Source organism: Lissotriton helveticus, chromosome 1_1 (genome assembly GCF_964261635.1).
Source record: "Lissotriton helveticus chromosome 1_1, aLisHel1.1, whole genome shotgun sequence".
In the NCBI taxonomy this organism is placed as follows: domain Eukaryota; kingdom Metazoa; phylum Chordata; class Amphibia; order Caudata; family Salamandridae; genus Lissotriton; species Lissotriton helveticus.
Window position 1 is genome coordinate 1695284288 of NC_136057.1, and position 20993 is coordinate 1695305280.

A 20993-nucleotide genomic window follows, 5' to 3' on the forward strand; every position below is an offset into this window, starting at 1 on the left:
GAGCACAAACTCAACTGTAAACACTGCATTTTATTTTACTTTCTCCCTGTCAGTATTTTTGACAGCTGTGTGCCTCCTTAAAACACTTTTCCTAGAATCGCTATTACAATTGACACATCTAACCATTGCTGTATACAATCTGCAGAGTGGCCAAGGATTAGATGAGCATGTATTCTGAACACCTTTATATCCCACTGACAGGCACTGTGAGAAAGCGATACTTCCTCTGCCTCAACCAGAGGGCTGTCAATCGCGCCCCGTAATAAACACCCACCCACAACCTGAACTGACACAGGCACATGGAACCGACTCACCCCCAGATGCATCAAGCATCCATTTTGCGATTCCTTATTAGCGAAAAATAAGGAATCGCTAATATGGAATAGTTAAATGCTATGCAAGAAGAAATTGCTTAAAAAATAACGATTTCTTAAAATTTCTTAATTGTGACTCGCAAATTGCGAGTCGCAATTAAGGAATACCTCCCCATTCATTCCTATGGGCCTAGAGGCCCATAGGAATGAATGGGAAGACATTCTCAATTTGCGAATCGCAATTAGCAAATCGCAAATTGAGAATGCGATTTCAAGGGTGCAGGGGTGTCCAAAGGACACCCTGTTGCACCCCTGAAATTGATCTGTGCACATATGTTGCGCACACACATGCCCTTAGGGCATGTGGGTGCGCAACATGAAAGTTTGAAAAATGCACTTTAGTGCATTTTTCAAAGTTTTTGCTAATTACCATGAAGTTCAACTTCATGATAATTTGCGAGCCCTATTAGCGAAATCGCTACTTTTTTAAACTTTAATGCATTGCATTTAAGGAATCTCAATTTGAGATTCCTTAAATGCAAGTAATCGCAAATTTGCGATTTCTCATTTTGCGATTTTTGCATTGGGGATGATGCATCCCAAATGCAAAAATACCGGTCGCAAAGGGGCAGATTCTGAGAATCTGCCCCTTTGCGAGTGGATTTTACCTTCATGAATCTATGCCTCAGTTCTCAGTCTGCATGATATAAGAGAAATATGATGCACGAAAATAACACTCACCAGGAATAAGCACACACTCTTAAAGCATGCGAGATAAAGTAAAACGTGAAATTTAAACAAGGAGTGTGGCACTTCCATGGAATATCATAATAGTTGTTACAGCCACTGTTCAGAAATCGATTAGTGATTTAATTTAAAGATAAGGTTATGGTTATAGGTCCCCGTTCCAATTTCCTTGTTTAATTACTGACGGGTCTGTGACCGGGAGGGACCCGGCACATTTAAAGCCCTGTGTGGAGTAGTACGTTCCACATATTCACTTGAAGAGTATTCAGCAGGAGAGGGAGACTGTAGATTTGCCTTGAATCACACACTTGTTGGTCAAGTGCCATAATAGTGATTAGATATCTGTTGTCAACATTAGCAACTTCATTTATTACACCACCTATCCTTCACACATGGTTAGACTCAAGTTACAATATGAACTGATGAATATACCTCTTGCAAGTTTATGTTTACTTTTTAATCCTTAAGAACAACTTTTTTAATGTGTTATAAACGTATCGACATTAAAAAATATTTGCTATAGTACCTGGGAGAAAGCATGCACCAAACAGTTCAAGTTTACCGTCGAGCAGCTATGAGAGACACACTTTGTGATTAAATCTATTGTGGTGACCCTGTAACTGCAATTCAAAATTCACTTCCTGGCTGTGTTCCGTCTTACTGTAAAATAACACACTTTTCATGCTGACGGCGGGTCAATTTGTCTTACTTTGCACGCTAAAAACTTTTTGGACATTCTCGATAACTGGTATTGCTCAAATGTCACTCTTGGTTTGGTAATGACATATCTGCAACTCTAATGTTGGTAACTGATTAGGCGGTATGATTAGTATGATTCAATACCTTTTCTGCTGGAATAGGTGATAATGGGCAATGTTACAGTTATATAAACACTACTAAAAACGCATTGCAGGTAAACTGGAGACGGCGTTTCCACGTCCTGTCCAGGCCCCGCCTACCATAACCATTAGCATTTTGTCACCCAATATTGTGGGCCAAATGGTCAGGTTGCAAATCAACAAGCCTTAGCTATCTTTAGTGCTGTAAAACGTGCTTGGTATATCCATTGGTACTGAAATCTATACAACGGCTGGACAACAACGCACACAACTGCAAGGAACTCTTCAACATCGTGAAAGAGCTCTCCAACCCCAACGCCGGAAACAACGACATCACCCCGTCGCAAGAACTCTGCAACTCCCTCGCGTCCTACTTCCACAACAAGATCACGGACATACACAACAGCTTCAACAACCAACCAACGCAAGCCACAACCGCAACGACGCCACCCACCACCACCCTCCGCACCTGGACCCCGATCAGCACCGAAGACACCATCCGCACCATGAACTCCATCCATTCCGGATCTCCGACTGACCCCTGCCCTCACCACGTCTTCAACAAAGCCGACGCTGTCCTCGCACCCCACCTGCGGGACATCATCAACACCTCCTTCGACTCCGCCACCTTCCCTGAGAGCTGGAAGCACGCCGAACTCAGCGCTCTCCTCAAGAAACCCACAGCAGACCCCACCGACCTCAAGAACTACCGTCCCATCTCGCTCCTCCCGTTCCCGGCCAAAGTCATCGAGAAGACCGTCAACAAACAGCTGGCCGCCTTCCTCGAGACGAATGGATCCCTCGACCCCTCACAGTCCGGCTTCCGAGCAAACCACAGCACCGAGACCGCCCTCATCGCCGCCACCGACGACCTTCGAACTCTGATGGACAACAGAGAAACAGCGGCCCTCATCCTCCTGGACCTCTCCGCGGCTTTCGACACTGTCTGCCACCGCACCCTAATACAGCGCCTCAGCAACATCGGAATCCAGGAGAAGGCACTGGAATGGATCACCTCCTTCCTCGACGGAAGAACACAAAGAGTCCGCCTACCACCGTACAAGTCAGAGGCCACCGAAGTCATCTGCGGCGTCCCTCAAGGATCCTCACTGAGCCCCACCCTCTTCAACGTCTACATGAGCCCCCTCGCGGCCATCGCACGCCAACACAACCTCAACATAATCTCCTACGCCGACGACACCCAGCTGATCCTCTCCCTGACCAACGACCCCGCCACCGCCAGAGCCAACCTGCACGAAGGGATGAGAGACGTGGCCGAATGGATGACGACCAGCCGCCTGAAACTGAACTCAGACAAGACGGAGGTCCTCATCCTGGGCTCCACGCCCTCCGCCTGGGACGACTCCTGGTGGCCCCCCGCCCTGGGCACCGCACCCAAACCGACAGACCACGCACGCAACCTGGGCTTCATCCTGGACTCCTCCCTCTCCATGACCAGACAAGTCAACGCCGTCTCCTCGTCATGCTTCAACATCCTGCGCATGCTACGTAAGATCTTCCAGTGGATCCCCACCGAGACGAGGAAGACGGTCACCCAAGCCCTCGTCACCAGCCGACTGGACTACGGCAACGCCCTCTACGCCGGAACCACTGCAAAACTCCAGAAGAGACTCCAGCGGATCCAGAACGCCTCGGCGAGACTCATCCTCGACATCCCCCGACGCAGCCACATCTCCGGACACCTGAGAGACCTGCACTGGCTCCCGGTCAACAAGAGAATCACCTTCCGACTCCTCACCCACGCACACAAAGCCCTACACGACCAAGGCCCGAGCTACCTCAACAACCGGATCAACTTCTACACTCCCAAGCGCCTCCTCAGATCAACCAACCACGCCCTCGCCGCCGTCCCCCGCATCCGAAGAGCGACAGCAGGAGGAAGATCCTTCTCCCACCTGGCCGCCAAGACCTGGAACTCACTTCCGACCAACCTGCGCCTGACCCAAGACCACCTCTCCTTCAGGAAGAAGCTCAAGACCTGGCTGTTCGAGCAGTAGCGGCACCCCCCCCCTCCCAGCGCCTTGAGACCCTACGGGTGAGTAGTGCGCTCTACAAATGACCTGATTGATTGATTGATTGATTAAGAATGTTATGAGAGGATGTGGCATAACATCCAGGGTTGCGACTTTAGAATTTAAGAGCCATGTTCGAGTCTCGGCATCGGCTCAACATCCTGTGATTTTGAGCAAATGACTTAGGGGCAGATTTATAAGCCCCTTGTGACACTTTGGCGCCGCTGTTGCGTCACTTTTGTGATGCAGCAGCGGCGTAAACAATGTGCCACGTTGCGACACATTTTCAACGTGACGCATCTAGGGAGATGCATCACGTTGTAAAGCCCTGCGCCACATTGGGGCAGATTTACAAGAAACTAACGCATCTGTAGAGATGCGTCAATTTCCCTGCGCCAGCCTCAATACCATTGCGCCACCATGGATGCGCCGTATTTACAATATGGCTCATCATGGCGCAAGGATTGACAGATACATCAATCATTCTGACCCATCTGTTGGCCCAAAGTCAAGCATTGCAGGAGTTGTGTTGCAATGCATTTTGATGTCTATACTTGCTGTACTACGTCACTCCTCATGCCTGCTTGAGGCGTAAGGTTTTGACGCAGTGGCATTCTAAAAGTGGCGCAGAGAAATCTTCTACGATGCCACTACGTCAAAACCTCACGCCTCCTTGAAGCAGGCGTAAGGAGTGACGCGGCACAATAGGTATAGGCCTTCCTGAGCATTTCTGGAGTTGCGTCATGCTTGCGACACAACTCCAGCAATGCGTCACCTTTGCGGGAACAGATGCGTGACGCATCAGTCAAACCTTGCACCATGGTGTGCCGCATTGTAAATGATCCAATAACAATCAAGAGCTGGCTCTAATCAGTGGGGCTGAGCACTAATACCAATATAACAGAACAGAATGCCTACACTAATAAATGATTCAAACAATTACTGTGACTCAAACAGAAGAACAACTTGTTTCCACCGGAGTTTTTGCTATTTAATAGCCCTTTTACTCATTTAAATAGAAACACGAAAATACAAAAGTTTATACACTTTACATTAAAGGAACATTGGACACAATCTATTTCAAGAAAAATAATAATGTAAACACAGTCACTCTATTCAAGCATATCACAGTCATACAAAACATATAAACCCACTCATACAAAACCTGGCACACCCAAATGTCCCGGTGTGTCAGTGTGAAGGGATGAAAAGAAAAAAGATTCGAAATTGCTCAATGAATCAACACATTAGGTTATCAATCAGTATAGCACGAAAATATATATTCAACACATTTTTTTGTTTTACACACAGTTAAACAAAAGTATGTACAATCTCATGCAATTAGAGTGAAAAAATTCATTCGAAAAAATTCACTCCGCGTTAGAACTTTATAGCAGAGCAATTCCTAAGATAAGGGCCTACGCGTTTCGAATCCCAGCAGATCACAAGGAAGGGATTCTCATCAGGGCCAGCAAGTATCTTACTCGTATGTGAGACGCTTATCCGCGAGACAAGTGAAAGCGCCGTGGGAAGCAGGCGCGAGTGAGTAGTGCTCTGTGCACGCCGCCAGCACACTTCGAGCTGGTCTCTGTGATTCAATTGCTCTGCTATAAAGTTCTAACGCGGAGTGAATTTTTTCGAATGAATTTTTTCACTCTAATTGCATGAGATTGTACATACTTTTGTTTAACTGTGTATAAAACAAAAAAATGTGTTGAATATATATTTTCGTGCTATACTGATTGATAACCTAATGTGTTGATTCACAGAGCAATTTCGAATCTTTTTTCTTTTCATCCCTTCACACTGACACACCGGGACATTTGGGTGTGCCAGGTTTTGTATGAGTGGGTTTATATGTTTTGTATGACTGTGATATGCTTGAATAGAGTGACTGTGTTTACATTATTATTTTTCTTGAAATAGATTGTGTCCAATGTTCCTTTAATGTAAAGTGTATAAACTTTTGTATTTTCGTGTTTCTATTTAAATGAGTAAAAGGGCTATTAAATAGCAAAAACTCCGGTGGAAACAAGTTGTTCTTCTGTTTGAGTCACAGTAATTGTTTGAATCATTTATTAGTGTAGGCATTCTGTTCTGTTATATTGGCATTGTAAATGAGACGCATCCATGGTGGCACAAGTTTTTTTTTGCGTGACACAAGTAAACTGATACATCTCTGCTATAATGCAGATATGCGTCAGTTTCTTGTAAATCTGCCCCTTAATCTTGATGGGCTTAAAAAAATGGATGTGTCTTTGTTTAACGTAACTGGTAGTAGTCGTAAAGCGTTCCAAAAACCCTCGGGTCGGGTTCACATTATATAAAACTGAAAAAAAATAATGTTGTCGCTCATTAGAAGCCAGCCCACCATCATCTAGGCAACACAAACTAAATATACTTAAGACCAGGGCTTTAAGTGGGCCGGGTCTCACCGGTGCTGAGCACCGGCAGTTTTTTAAAGGAGGCCTCGAAACGGGTCTCTATCGGGCTCTGTTTTGTGTCCTGGCACAGGCGGCTCGATTTTTTCCGGACTGCAGTGACAGCAGGCACATCGGTGTGTGTGTGCTCACAGTGCTCGCTTCTCACTAGTGCCAGGTGAGTGTTGTAGGGGAAGTGAAATCCTTTAAAGAGCTATTTTCCCTCTGGATTTCCCTTCTCTTTTTGAAACTCAGTTGCAGCAACATTGTCGTGGTGTCACCAGGGCTTTAAGTGGAAGTTTTTTTAATATTATACACACCATAGTTGCTGCTTATTTATCTTATGCAATTAACAACCATTGACAAAGCCAATAGTCCAGACTTGGTGTAGATATGATGTTACTTGTTGTATCATATATCTAGATGCAATGACAGAAACAGCAAATTCAAGTCGGGCGGGACACTGCTAAACACAGATTTTTAGCTTAGTGATTTTAAACAACGTCCTTAATGACATTGGCCACACCCCTTTGCGAGACACCCTAGTTTTTTCATCTCACTTAAAGCCCTGCTTAAGACTGTTTGAAACACGGGCGAGCCTTCCCGAACACCACACAAAAAGCATGCTACAATCTTTCACCGAGCTTCCCTTTCCTTTCCCCGCCCCTTCCGCTCTCGGTATTGGAGAGGGCTTGGCCGCCCGGTGTGCACAAAGCACCCCGGACGCGGGCAGCGCTAGCCAGGGGTGTGTGCGCAACACTTACGTATCCAAGTCCCGCCAGGGGAGCTTTCCGGGCAGTAGGCTCTTCCCCTCCAACCCGGGTCTCCTCCATTCCTTCTGCCCTAGGTCGAGGAAGTGACCGGGCCAACGGTAACGCTCGACGTGACGAAGTGCGCCCCAAGGCGGGGAGGGTGTCACAGCGGGGAGAAGCGCAGAAGGAGGAAGTGCCGCGACAAAAATGCAAAAGAATACAGAACTGGAGCTGGGCGGCTGTGGGTGGCGACTGTTTGACTGACGTGTGGGTATGCGAGTCTTGTGGGTGCACGTGAGGACTTAAGGATAATTTGTCTGTGTTAATGCGGCTGTGTTTCCTTGCTCCTTTCGTATCTTTCACACAGGGCCAGACTGTGCAAAGACCTTTCGGATTCTTGCCATGAAAACCGGGATTTCAGACTGTCCCAGCTTCTGTAGATAGATCATTCTGTTATCTTGATGTTTGTATCTTGTTGCGTTGGTGTCGTAAAAATGCAGGATCACAAGTAGTTGCAAATACCTTGTGATTTATATTGCACATGCTACCAGTTTGTATTTTTTCGCCTCTCCCCGTGTTTGCCTTTCACACACCCTACCAGCATGGTGAACTTCACGCCTAAAGTGCCAGTTAAGTGCACAGGCCAATACTACATATTTGATTGATTGAAACCACTTAAGTAGTTAGTAAGACCCATAGACGTCGGTTTTAGACAGCTGTTGTGCAATATGTAATTGTGAAAAGAAGCAAGGATTGCGCTGAGAAAACTGTAATACATGTTTGTTGACAGGAGAATGCTCCTACTTAATAACGTGCCATAAGTAGCAAGGGGCAGATTTACAAGAAAGTGAAGCATCTGTAGAGATTCGTCACTTTCCCAGAAACCCTTTTACCACCTTGGATGCGCCATATTTACAATACGGCGCACCAGAGAGCAAGGGTTGACATGTGTCAGGAATTCTGACGCATCTGGTGGCGCAAAAGTCACGCATTGGCTGGAGTCGTGTCGCAAGCACGACGCAACTCCGGCAAAGCATGGTGAGGCCTATCCTCACTGTATCACTCCAAACAGGCGTAAGGTTTTGACTCAGTGGCGTCATAGAAGTGGCGCAGTGAAATCTTGTAGATTTCACTGCGCCACTTCTACAAGGCTTTTTTGCATAGGAACGCCCACTCTGCATACATTATAACTGACGGAGGTATAATGTGACGCAGGGCTTTACAACGTGACACATCTCCATAGATGCGTCACGTTGTAAATGGGCTGCATTTTTAAGCCACCGTTGCATTACAAAAAGTGACGCAATGGCAGCACAAAAATAACGCAAGTGGCTTGTAAATCTGCTGCCAAGTTTTTAAGCTTCCAAAGTCTCTAGACTGACTTTTGAAACTGGTATCGCCTAGCTAGACACGGACTTGAGACTGAAGTAAACGAGCAACTAGTCGGAGGAGTGAAGTAAAGGTGCTGAACAAATTCAGCTCATGTAGATACTCTAATGACAGTCCCTGATTGTCCCACCCCTACAGAAGGTAAACATTACACAAGGTCCCAGAGGCAAAGTATAATTTCAAACACACCATTGTCCCTACCTGGTCTCGTTCCCCATTCTCGGAGGCCTTCGGGCGCTCCCTGAGTTTTTCCGCCTCAGGTTTAACTGTTGCCATGGGAGCCTGCTGAGGCAATAGATAGATCAAGTTTACACTTCCTCGTCAAAGAGAAAACAGATTATCTTTGTCAGACAGGACATTGTCGACTGAACCAAGCGTATTAACATTTCTGTACCGGTAAAGCTCACCAGGCATTGTTATCATGACAAATACGTACTTTCTTCCTGACCACATTGCCTTTGGCTTGCAGGGGTGCAACTAGACCCACACTTTGGGCCTGGCTAACACTTAGAAAAGTAGGGGTGGTGCCATTTTCAGAGCTAAATCAAAACTATTTGAGGGGGATCTCTTCACTTTTCTGGTACAAAACTATGATATGGGGTGTCACTGCTCTCAAAGAAATTCAGCCAATAATGCCTTTTTAAGTGCACTGGTCTCAATATAAGAAGACTTAACAATGCTCAGGCTTCTTCCTCAAAGAATCTTAGCAGCATTCATATTGGTGTGAGACATATTAAGCCAATTGACCTGGTAAGGTATGGAACTTCAGGTTTTACTCTGTTAAACCAACGGAGGAAGTATTCCATTGATGGAGCCAACAGAAGGTCAGTCGACAGAATACTTAAGGTACGCCTGTCTCTAAATAAGGCAGGCAGACCAAGGGTTTAGTGAGAGGGTACTCCGTCACATTTGCAACAGAGTACCCTAACTGCCAAACTTTAAATCGGGCCCTTGGTACACAAATCAACTTTCTTACAGTCAAGGGAAAGAATGCCTTGTGTCCAAGGTTTGTAACACACAGCATGTTGAACCTGCATTTGCTTCATTCTAAATAGTACCCTTTGAGTTTTAGATGCCATCAACAATTTATTTATTATGATGTGATTAGGCACGCCCAAGGCCTGAACTGGAGCACGCATTTGGAAAGATGGTGACTGCACAGACATTCAGGAAACACAGAAACCGAGTATGAAGTGTGATTTCTCAAAGGGGCTGCAATAACACAGAATCAATGCCAAAACACGCATTACCCCCATAACATTGATATTTGCAGAATATTAAATAGTAACACACTTTATACAAACTATTTGGCAAAATAGCTTGTATTAAGCTTCAATTTATATCAGTGGAAGTTTTGCAGATGGCATACTAAGTGTACTTCAATTGAATTCTTGTGTGAGGTTGGGTTGACTCATGCAAAACCTGCAGGGATCCATGTTTGTTCCTAAGGTAAAATATTTAAATTCCGGCAGGTCTGACCAGCCCTCTATTCTTCTGAGGGCGAACAAATGAATACCATTGTAGTGGCTAAGTATAGGAGTCATGGAATAAGACTTACAAAATGTTCATTGCTAGCCTAACAGAAGAAAGAAAGATGAGTGCATGAAACTGGCAAATAGCAAGAGTAATTGAGTTAAATCAGAAGTAGAATTGAAAAAAGGTTCTCAGCAAACATGAGTATTTACAGTATAAGGAATAGAGTGAGTTGCAGGCATACTAGTTTCTGTTGTCTTGAAGCAAGCAGGAAAGTTAGAGGGATACATCAACAGAGCAACCCTAATCCTAAACTAATTTGCATGTTAGAGTCAGAGTACTGGCTCTTCTGAGCAGAAACCAAGTACTGAAAGATAATAAATATCTGCGCCAGGCATTTTCAATTTCAAGAATTGCCATTCCAGTTGGCTAAACTCTTGGTCATCTTTTTACATTTCATCTGTAACTGGTTATCTTCTACCTCTCTATTCTCACCTCCTTTTCGCTCAACCCCCCCTCTCTGCTCATTCTCTCTTCTTTTCCATCTCTTATGCCTTCCTCTGTGAACATTCTCTTTCCATATTTCTCACACTCACTCTGCGTAGCGCTCTACTCTTTATATTCTCTCTTTTTTTCTATCTTTCGCCTCATCTGGGTATGTTATCATCTTTTTTTCAATTCTCCTCCTCCTGTCCTTGTCTTTATCTTCTCTGTACATTTCTACTATGTGTTTCACTATTCAGAGGTTATGAAGCGCTCTCAAAATCTGTATGACCTCTGTGACATACAACATGCATTCAACAGGTACAGTAAAATTAGAAGGTGGTATAGAGTGAACTTTGCCAAATGTTATAAAGTACAGAAAGCTGCAAATCCAGGACATCTGGTCTTGCAAATTATTGTTACTGCACAAGCCTGGATTGTCGAATCCAGCAAAGACATCAATTACCACAGGCATGGCTATTAGCTACAGATCATGCCTGAAGAACATGGATTGTGAATTTGAGAGAGGTATGGTATTACAGATAACCATAACTGATAGAAATCAATGTAAAGGATTTTGATCATACTGCTAACATTTCAACCCATAGCGCACTGTAATGATGTAAAAAAAATGAAAATCTTCATTCTTCATGGCTCTTGCATATGAAATTTAACCAGTTGGAAGCCTAGAGACTAGTATGGTAGGCTACAATATACAACAGTATTCAGGATTTCTGAAAAATATGAGATGGGCTGTGGGAGGTGGTGATATTCAGTGTTTGAAGGCTCAAGTTGGTAGTCCCTCAGTTATATAAAGGTTCCTGTAGAAGACACCCTCGTGCTTTTGCTTTAAACATCACTGTAGGAAAGTGGCCCCTTTAACATGATCAACCCCACTTTTTACCTGGTATCTGATGCAATTTTGACTAAACAGGTCCCTGGTGCCAGTGCTCTTTAACTAAAACAAAGTAACTGTGCAATTATTCCCCCACTGGAAAAACTTTAAGCACCCCTGTAAGACCCTAATAAATGGTACCACTGGTACACAGGGCATGGGTACTAAAGAGAGTCACTAATGGCTGCAGTATGTATTGTGCCACCCTAAGGGACCCAACACCAAACTCATGCAGTCTGCCTTTGCAGGCTGTGTGAAATGGCGCAGACAAAAGTGAAAACACAACATAGCACACACCCTGTGTGCCATGCCTACAGACACTGCATGCAATATATGTAAGTCGCCTGAACAGCCGGCCTTATAGCCCTAGGGCAGGGTGCATTATATTGTATTACATTACCGGGCCCCTTGCAGCAACCAAAGTTTGTATGAGTCCAATCTGGAGCCCCAACGCCGCAGAGACCGAGCAGCCAAAGTTCCCCAGCTCGGTCCACAACAACTGTTGGTGCTTCCCTGCTTTCAGGACACCCACAAACCGAACCCCCAGACTTGTCTCCAAGTCCTTCTCTATAGCCTGTTTCTAGGTGGTGCCCTTCTTTGCCTACGGTGTAGCGCGCAAGGCTACCAACTCATCCAGCACCTCTGCACCCAGACGCTTCAGGGCCGGTAAACTTGAATTGCTGGTGGTACTTTGGACCATGGCCCCTAGCCCCTTAAGTCTTAAAGGGGACCCCTGAGAATTGGTTGCAAATACCCATATGCAGCACATGCCTTTTTCTCCATAGGAGAGCATTACCAGCATGATTGCCATTGCTTTATATCCACGCATGATTTTTGGTTAACTGAAATCCGTCATGTTCAGCTTGCATTTTGAACAAAAACACTTAAAAACTGTTCTAGAAGTCTTACCAGGACACCCTTTTACACTGGCATTCTGGACAAAAGATCATTCTCTGCAGTTTTTACTTTGCTGTTTTTTTTTACCATGGATGGAGTTGCCAAGGCCTATCCACATAACATGCTCAAGTATGTCTTCACTCAGGGTAATCATTGGGCTTCTTTGTACGCACCTTCAGCAAAAAATATGAGTGCATTAGTGTGGATTTTATATTGGAACTGACACATTTGCAGCTCTGTGTCGTCGAAGCCATGAGTCACGGTACTATTTTCTCAATGGTGGAGGATACCCTCAGTACTGGGGGCATGGACTCCAGTGTATGCAGTCCTCAGTGAAAGTAGAGCTGAAGACAGTGACTTGAAGTTGAAATCAATATTATCTATGCAACCATGCAACTGATTTAGATTCTGTATGCAGTTATGGACTCAGCAGGACCTTACTTAGCTAGCCCTCATATTTGTCCAGGTCAGCAGATGGAACAGAGGGTGTCATCAAAGTTCAAGTAGACAAAAAGGGACATACTCTGGTTTCCCTGCAGTGCTCGTAAAGTCAGGGACGAAAGGAGATCATCAAACAGGGATGGTGGTGATAATGCCTTGGCAACATAGTGTCTTGCATCTGCACAGACTTCACAACTACATCTTCCAGAGGTCCTTATGTAGCTAGGCTGTTCAGTTCCTTCAGGACAGGCTCTTTCTCTTTATGATGTTGTTCAAAAACTCCCTTCAATAATAGTTCTTCGTGAAGGACTTCAATGGGATTCTTGTTCCGTGCTCAGTCTACAGTCTGGCAGAAGGGTGATAGTCATAGAGACTCTAGACCTGAATCACAGTTCATCACAAGTGTATATATTCTTCCACACATATCCTAATCATATTAAACAGACAAGCTAATTTTTTAGTATGGTAAAACACAACAGGGGCAGCCCGACTGACCCAGAACCAGGAGCAATAAAGTTTGTGTGAACAACAACGGTTCCAGGAAAATAATATCTGTTTCACAATCAATACAAAACAACAATGCAAAAAAGTAAATACAGAAAAATAAAATACAAAGGATGTGAAGTGCCCAAACAGCGATTCAAAGTTATAAAGAATTAATATTGTAAATATGTTTTATATACAACATAACCATTACAGTACATACATTATTGCTGCTCATCCTATTACACAAACAAATTCTTAAGACAGTACATAGTCTAGTACAAATGAACAGCAAATAATACAGGGACCACAACTTTGTACAAAGGTCCTTAGATGAAAATGGAATTTTAATACCTCCCCAAATGCCAAAAATGTAAAGGGTCATCATCAGGACAGAGAACAATTTTATGAGCAAACACAAGAAACTGAGAAAGATGTACAGAGGGCACCTTTAGTGGAAGATAATGAAAAAATCCAAAATCTGTTATAATGATCATGTTACTTACGTCAAGACCATCCATACATTTTAGGGACTAAAAGATTAAGTCCAAAATCAATCCTTCCAGAAATAAAACAAAACTAAGTCACCTACATGGGACAAATAATGGCAGCGGTTCTGTAACCCAGTACTAGGATGAATACCTGTGCACCAGGTGAGCCAAACTCAGCTAAATTAAATGGTGGACGAGCAAGTAGATAACACCTGTGTTAAAAGAAAGGTGTATATATGAACACATGCGCCCCATGCATAATCAAAAATGGAAAAGAATATATATCACAAAGTCAAATTAATGAACAAACGTGTCAAGCAATATATTAACCACTGTTGTATCAAGCGTGATTAACTTAAGAAGCCATTACTTCCAATAGCCCTGTGAACAAATTCCTCTGAAAACATTAACCCCCAGATGCATCAACAACCCAATTTACGATTCCTTAATAGAGAAAAATACCGATTCGCTATTAAGGAATAGCAAAATGGAATGCATCAAGAAATCACTTAAAAAATAGCGATTTCTTAGAATTCCTTAATTGCGACTCGCAAATTACGAGTCGCAACTAAGGAATACCTCCCCATTCATTCCTATGGGCCTAGAGGCCCATAGGAATGAATGGGAAGACAATCTCAATTTGTGAATCGCAATTAGCGATTCGCAAATTGAGATTGCGATTTCAAGGGTGCAGGGGTGTCCAAAGGACACCCTGTTGCACCCCATAAATTGATATGTGCACATATGTTGCGCACACACATGCCCTTAGGGCATGTGTGTGCGCAACATGAAACTTTGAAAAATGCACTTTAGTGCATTTTTCAAAGTTTTTGCAAATTACCATGAAGTTGTACTTCATGGTAATTTGCGTGCCCTATTAGCGAATTCGCTATTTTAAACTCTTTCATGCATTGCATTTAAGGAATCTCAATTTGAGATTCCTTAATTTAATTTTAATTTAATTTTAATTTAATTGCGGGTTTATATAGCGCAATTTGAGATTCCTTAAATGCAAATAATCGCAATTTAGCGATTTCTAAAATTGCGATTTTTGCATTTGGGGTGATGCATCCTAAATGCAAAAATACCGCTCGCAAAGGGGCAGATTCTGAGAATCTGCCCCTTTGCAAGCAGATTTTTGTTTGATGAATCTGGGCCTACGATGCCACTCATTTGGCTTCACGGGTTAGCCGCAATAGAATTCATGTTAAATTGCTCTATCTCCTACAAGAAAAGAAACATGTCGGCACTGTAATCAATCTATACATCGCTCCAAAAGAGCAAATAACCGGCACGGGGTTCCTTCGCTTACCTGCCAGCGACAATATGCTATCCACCATATTCCTCCAATCTATAACGCGGTATGAAATCCAACAGCGCGCACGCTAAGGAAGCCAGACGAGTGGCATATTAAACAGCGCTAATCACCATAGACATAACAAAGTAACTCCATATAGAGTAACATAACATAGGCGCCAAGCGTCCCAAATGCAAAACGGTGCTAATCACCAGAAACATGGACAGGGTATACCCCATGGAAATCATGGAGACTGTTGTACGTAAACACATCCTAATACAATGGTACTAATTCACAAATTTCTTTAAATAGATTAATAACTAATGACCAATCAAAAATACTCATCCAAGAAATTGTTACAAGCACCTATTTTAGCAATATTGACTAAGCAACAACAAAATCTGACCGTTTATAGGAAAGGGGGAGACTATTTAATACAGCCACTAGCCCACAGCATGATGTGGGAAAAGTATTTTTACCCAATTAGACACCCTCTATCACAGCAGCAGATTAGTTTGTGCATACACCTTCATGATTGAAAAAGTAAGAAGAAAGATAGAAACAAAAGATGGTAATTGGAGTTCCCAATAGTTCAAAATGCAGATATCATTGCAATTCATTCTTCATTGATTAGACTGATAATCTAAACAAATTAGCTATATCAGAATCGTAAAACATGGCTGTAGATTGGAATTACAATAAAGCTTGCAAAATCAAACGCTAGAAGGACTTGTGCAAAGATGGAAAGACCATTGAAAGAATCATTATAGAATAGGAGTTGTACCCTTTACAGATGTAAAGGTTTAAGAATGCCAGAAATGACAAATACTAAATATTACAAATGCAAAAAGTTACAGATGTAAGAAGAATAAATGTAAAAAATTATTTCAGATATGAAAAAGTTTCTTATTACAGATGTAAAAACCAAATGAGGTATCCCAGAATAAATGTCCTTACATTCATAACTGTAATCAAGTTGAGCATAAAAAATGAAGTCAGGAAACATATATATCAAAGTAATGTCACAGAGTTTCACTCTTCCATCGTACAGAGTCAATTTGTGATGCTGTCACATCTGAGAAATCAGCGACATTCGGACAGATTAAGAATGGAGTGTCGCCTCCACACAGAGGTCTCTTAACTCAATGATGTGCCATTTGATTTCATTTGCTGAATGATTGAATTCCAAAAAATGAGAAACCAGTGGAGCAGAAATGATTTTTTAATGAATTCTGCATTTATGTTTTTAGATACATGACTTCATCTTCTGCATAGTGTGTCCCACATAAATCAACTTGCACGGACACCAGATGGCATAAACAACATTTTGAGAATTACAAATGGTGTGATCTTTAAAATTATGCGTAAGGTCGCCTTGGATGAACTGTTTTGTATTATTAGATAAGGCAAACTTTAAATAATTCCCACATTTGAAATGGCCCTCAATTTTATTCTGACCCCTCAAAGAGGCTAGATCAGATTGAGTTGTTTTAGAAATATCTGCATGGACCAAGTGGTCTCTCAAATTATTTCCTTTCTGAAAGGAAAACTGGCCCAAATCATTTGAAATGCCCATTGCTCTAATCAGAGGCCAATGTTTCTTCAGAATCATGGTAATAACATTACTCTGTGTACAGAAGGTGGTAACATACACAATCTTTTCCATGGTTTTCTTAGCCTAGGGGTCAGCAAAAACTCCATGTGGTAATACCAAGCATGCTTCAAAGAGCTCATTATCAATCTTGTGTGGTAGCCACGGGCCTCCTGTTTCCTTGCTAAGATGTTAGGCCCACGGAAACAGCCATCCTTAAATTTGCAATTTCTTCAGATACGAAGAAACTGCTGAAATGAGAGGCAGTCCTTAAGGTCCTTGGGATAGTGGCTGTATACTGAAGTAAGGTATTACGAGCAATGGGCCTGTGTATAGCCTTGTCGTCAATTTACTCTGGTGTACCAGAATAGTGAGGTCAAGAAAATCAACCGGGCTATTACTAAAATGTGATGTAAATTTCAAATCAACAAACAATGAAGCCATTAAAAGAAATCAGTGAGTAAACGATGATCACTAGTCCGAATGAAGTACATATCAAGTATGACACAGACATATATTTCCAAAACGACGATTAGTGTTTGGGTAATAAATGTGTCTCCACTCGAAATCATCTACAAACAGAATGGCAACGTTTTTGGGTGTAAGAAGCCCCCATAGATGTACCTTTGAATTGCCCATCAAATTGAAAATAATCACGTGCAAGAGAAACACTTTGAAGAATTCAGCAGGACCAATTTCTGGACCAGGGCAGCTAACCAGGGCATCCTCTATCACTCTGATACCCTCTGCCTATGGGATGTTAGTAAATAAATATTCACTATCTAAACAGACCAATAATTCCCTATCAGGATTAAAACCCGTGTCTTCTATTTGGTTGATCATATCACCGCTAAAATAATCTACAATTTTCATCTATGGACTTTTCTAAAAAATGTTATGGTCCCTTTGCCATTTCTGTTCATTTGTTATAAACTATGTACTGTCTTAAGTATTTGTTGTTTGTTAAGTAATTAATGTACTGTAATGTTTTTGTTATATATAAAACTTATTTACAATGATAATTCTTTATAACTTTGAAGCTTTGTGTGGGCATCTCGCATTCTTTGTATTTGACTGTATTGATAGTTTTGTATTAATTGTGAAAACAGTTATTTTTCGAGGAACTTTTGTTCACATAAACATTGCCCCTAGTTCTGGGTCAGTCGGGCTGCCCCTGACATGTTTAACCGTTATAGTGCAGCAGGTTTGCTGAGAGGGTTATAACACGGTACTCTGTCACGTCCAATTCATTATGACTGATAGGGTCACTCCTACTTACTCAGAGGAGCACATTACGAGAATAAAAAGTGGTCCTTCACTTTTGGGACCTTCTACGAGCTCCCCAGTTGTTATGAGACTCAGACACTTACTTGTCTCTCAGCTGAGTTATAGCACTCTAGTTGTTCCCCGTGTTAGGTAAGGCTGATTTCACTTGCTCCCTTTTTAGCTGGCCCTGGAAAAAGGCCATGGGTTATCCTGTGGGCTGAACGTCCCAAGACTTAGCATTAGGTCCTGTCTGTGGCCAGCGTCAAACTGCCCTTTAGGGAATCAGGCAGTGCCTGTTGGGCAGGTCACTTAGTGCACCATTTTTTCACTGTTTGTGGGTCTCTTTTTCGGTTTGCTGGGCGGTTTTGTACTGCTGATTTTACGGATAATAAAAAAAAATATTGCCTCCAGCAAGATCAAATCCACGTAATCTTCCATATATTGCAAATTACATATACAGTGTGTCTTTAAAAAAATTAAACTGACTCATTTTGCAAACAAGGGTCACAATTTTAGTTGTCTAATTCATTTATAGGGGCCACTTTCATTTGGGTGCCAAGGCCTATTTTCTGACCCTGTTTGTGGCTAGGATTTCAGACGCACACATACACAAGACTTTTAACAATGGTTTTCGTGGGCGAAGGTATAGGTAGGAGAGGAGAACCTCGGGGAGACAGACATAGAATTGTAGACAGCGGCAATTACTACAACTAAAGAAGTTGCACTCTACATCTTTAGAAGATAGAAACATTGAGTCCCCGACTCGTAAGCAAAGTCAATACCGTGCACTCCATTCTCAAGAAAAAGAATGCAAATCTGAATTGGAAGCTTACATGTAACATACGGATGGGAGAAGACTGGGTGAGAAGGAGGTGTGCGAAGCAAGTGCCCAGCAGCACAAGATTATGAGCATCAGGCGCTGAGTAACGTCAAATGTTTTGTGTCAACAGTATTTGAATTTGTCGGTGTTGTTGGCTTGCTAATCAGTTTTATGTCAGCAGGATTTAAATTTGGCGGTGGTGTTGGCTTGATCACTTATACGTTACATGTCAGCAGGATTTAGATTTGTCAGTGGTGTTGGCTTGATCGCTATTCGCTAAGCAAATACAGCTGACACAAAACTGATTAGCGATCAAGCCAACACCACGGACAAATTCAAATTCTGCTGACACAAAATTGAATTTGTCGGTGGTGTTGGCTTGATCACTAATCATTTTTGTGTCAGCAGTATTTTAATTTGTCGGTTGTAAAAGCTGAACTGTTTTAAGGTGGGACACTCAAATTTTGGTCTCTAGCTGAGCAAGAAGCATAGAGAAGGCTGCAGGAAGGATAGAGTTCTGCGTAGGCGCGAATAAAGCTGGGAGAAGAGAAGCAGCGCTCTCGGGTTTCCCATGTCCATGAGCGACTGGCTTATAGAGTCTTGGTGTTCGGGTACTTCCAGTCCTGAATTTAGAAAGCGGTCGAACAGAACGCAGGAGCCAAAATGACAAAAATTACCCTGGACTGAGCTACTCACGCATGGATTCGTGAGACTTTGACGCGCTGCATGACGGGTGAAATTCGGAGACCAGGTTTCGGTGACGCAGTGAGGGAAGCTGATGGGAAAGGAAACTGTCCCCTGAGCTAGTTAAATAGACTCGGTTAGCCAGGTAACAGGGGTAAAGGAGAAGAGACTGGAGTGTAGATGGAATAAACAGCATTAGTCCGAACACCTGGCCCAGGTGCTAGTAAAGGCCAATATTTATCGTCGGCTCGGATGAGAATTCTAAACAAGCCCAAGTCCGCAAATGGTGGAGCAGCTAAAGGAAATTTAAAAACAAGCATCAAAGAACATCAAAGCGGCCGCTAAAGTGAAAGTGATCGCGATCAAGGGCGGCGAGCGATGCGCCTAATGAGCATGACGAGGAAAGCCATATGGCACCTCTGCTCGTAAGCGTGCGCCCGCAGGCTGCAGGCCGGCCATGGTAGCATTTTATGAAGACCTTACTAAAAGTCTCGCCACCTAAAAATATGTCTATTTATTACACAACACTCACTAACACATTGGTATATCTCCTGCGCATGCAGGAGCACCCTCACACTTATAACCCAGCACACTGCCTTCAGGATTGAAAGGCCTGTCTTAGGGGTGACTTACCTATAGATTTTAAGTGTAGTGACCTCAGATATAAGGAAACATATCTATTGTAAATGGTGCTAGCACCAGCTTACACAGGCTGCAATGGCAGGCCTGTAGTCCCAGTTTGATTGGTCTCTCATGCGAGGTACAATACATGCTGCAGCTCATGGAAGACCCTTGGTGTACCTATGCCCTGGATACTTTGGTACCATATACTAGGGACTTACAGGGGTACACCAGTAGCCAATTGTGGAGGTACAGAAGTACTTACCATGACACATTTCGGGAGGAAGCAGAGGGACTGGGGTCCAGATTAGCTGGATCCCAGTCAGACTAGTCAGAAAAACATACTTCCACCAGCAAAAGTGGGGGTAACTATGAAAGCAGATCCTACTCTCCTATATAAGTAATGCATGTCCATCATTCACTCAAATTGGTAGGTTGTTATGAGGAATCCTTTGTTGCATATTTGTTGGGGATCCTATACTCTCTGACATTTCAGTCCTTGATTCATAGGAGTCTTCCTTATATTTGACCCCTCTACTTGACGAGCAATTCAAGCCATCACTTTTTGATACAGAGAGGAGCACACCTTCAGATGCAATAGATGAGTTTGACACGCTTTATCACACCACCTATTGCTTCCATTTGAATTTCCTTCATTTTTTGGCCCAACTTGTTATGTTCACAATACAGGGACAAGCTCTAGTTGGACTGTAGAAGGTCCTCATGCCTATCTTCGGCACCAGGTGAGTCGCAAGGTTCATAAGCTTTCCATGACCTTACCTAATTCTTATTACATTAGACCTGACAGTATATAGTTCTCCACACAGATTGTTCTAAATCCTGATGAAAACTCTGTTAGATGATCGGAAAATGCATGCTTCCTAAGAGGTTCGAAATACCGATGGTTCATATATTGTTTGCACCAAAACTCCAATGTCTGGTTATTTAAGAACAGATCAAAATTAGCCCATCTATGAAAGACTGAAAATGTAGATATATTGTGCAGGCCCATCAAAGAATCTCAATCGTTTTGTGTCCTCGTTTTTGTATATATAGA

At 42.9% G+C, this 20993-nt stretch overlaps 1 protein-coding gene across 3 annotated transcripts in view; it reads right to left on the minus strand.

Annotated features, from left to right (window-relative positions):
* ARHGAP9 (Rho GTPase activating protein 9) overlaps positions 1–20993 on the minus strand; it is a 744735-nt gene that overhangs the window by 502992 nt on the left and 220750 nt on the right. Inside the window, exon 6 of one of the 3 annotated variants that reach the window (XM_078688987.1) lies at positions 8696–8779. In XM_078688987.1, the coding sequence (XP_078545113.1) occupies positions 8696–8779 (84 nt within the window). Of the gene's footprint in view, positions 1–7117; positions 7286–8683; positions 8780–20993 lie in introns of those variants that run through there. The other 2 variants (XM_078688988.1, XM_078688989.1) reach the window with 2 other exon arrangements.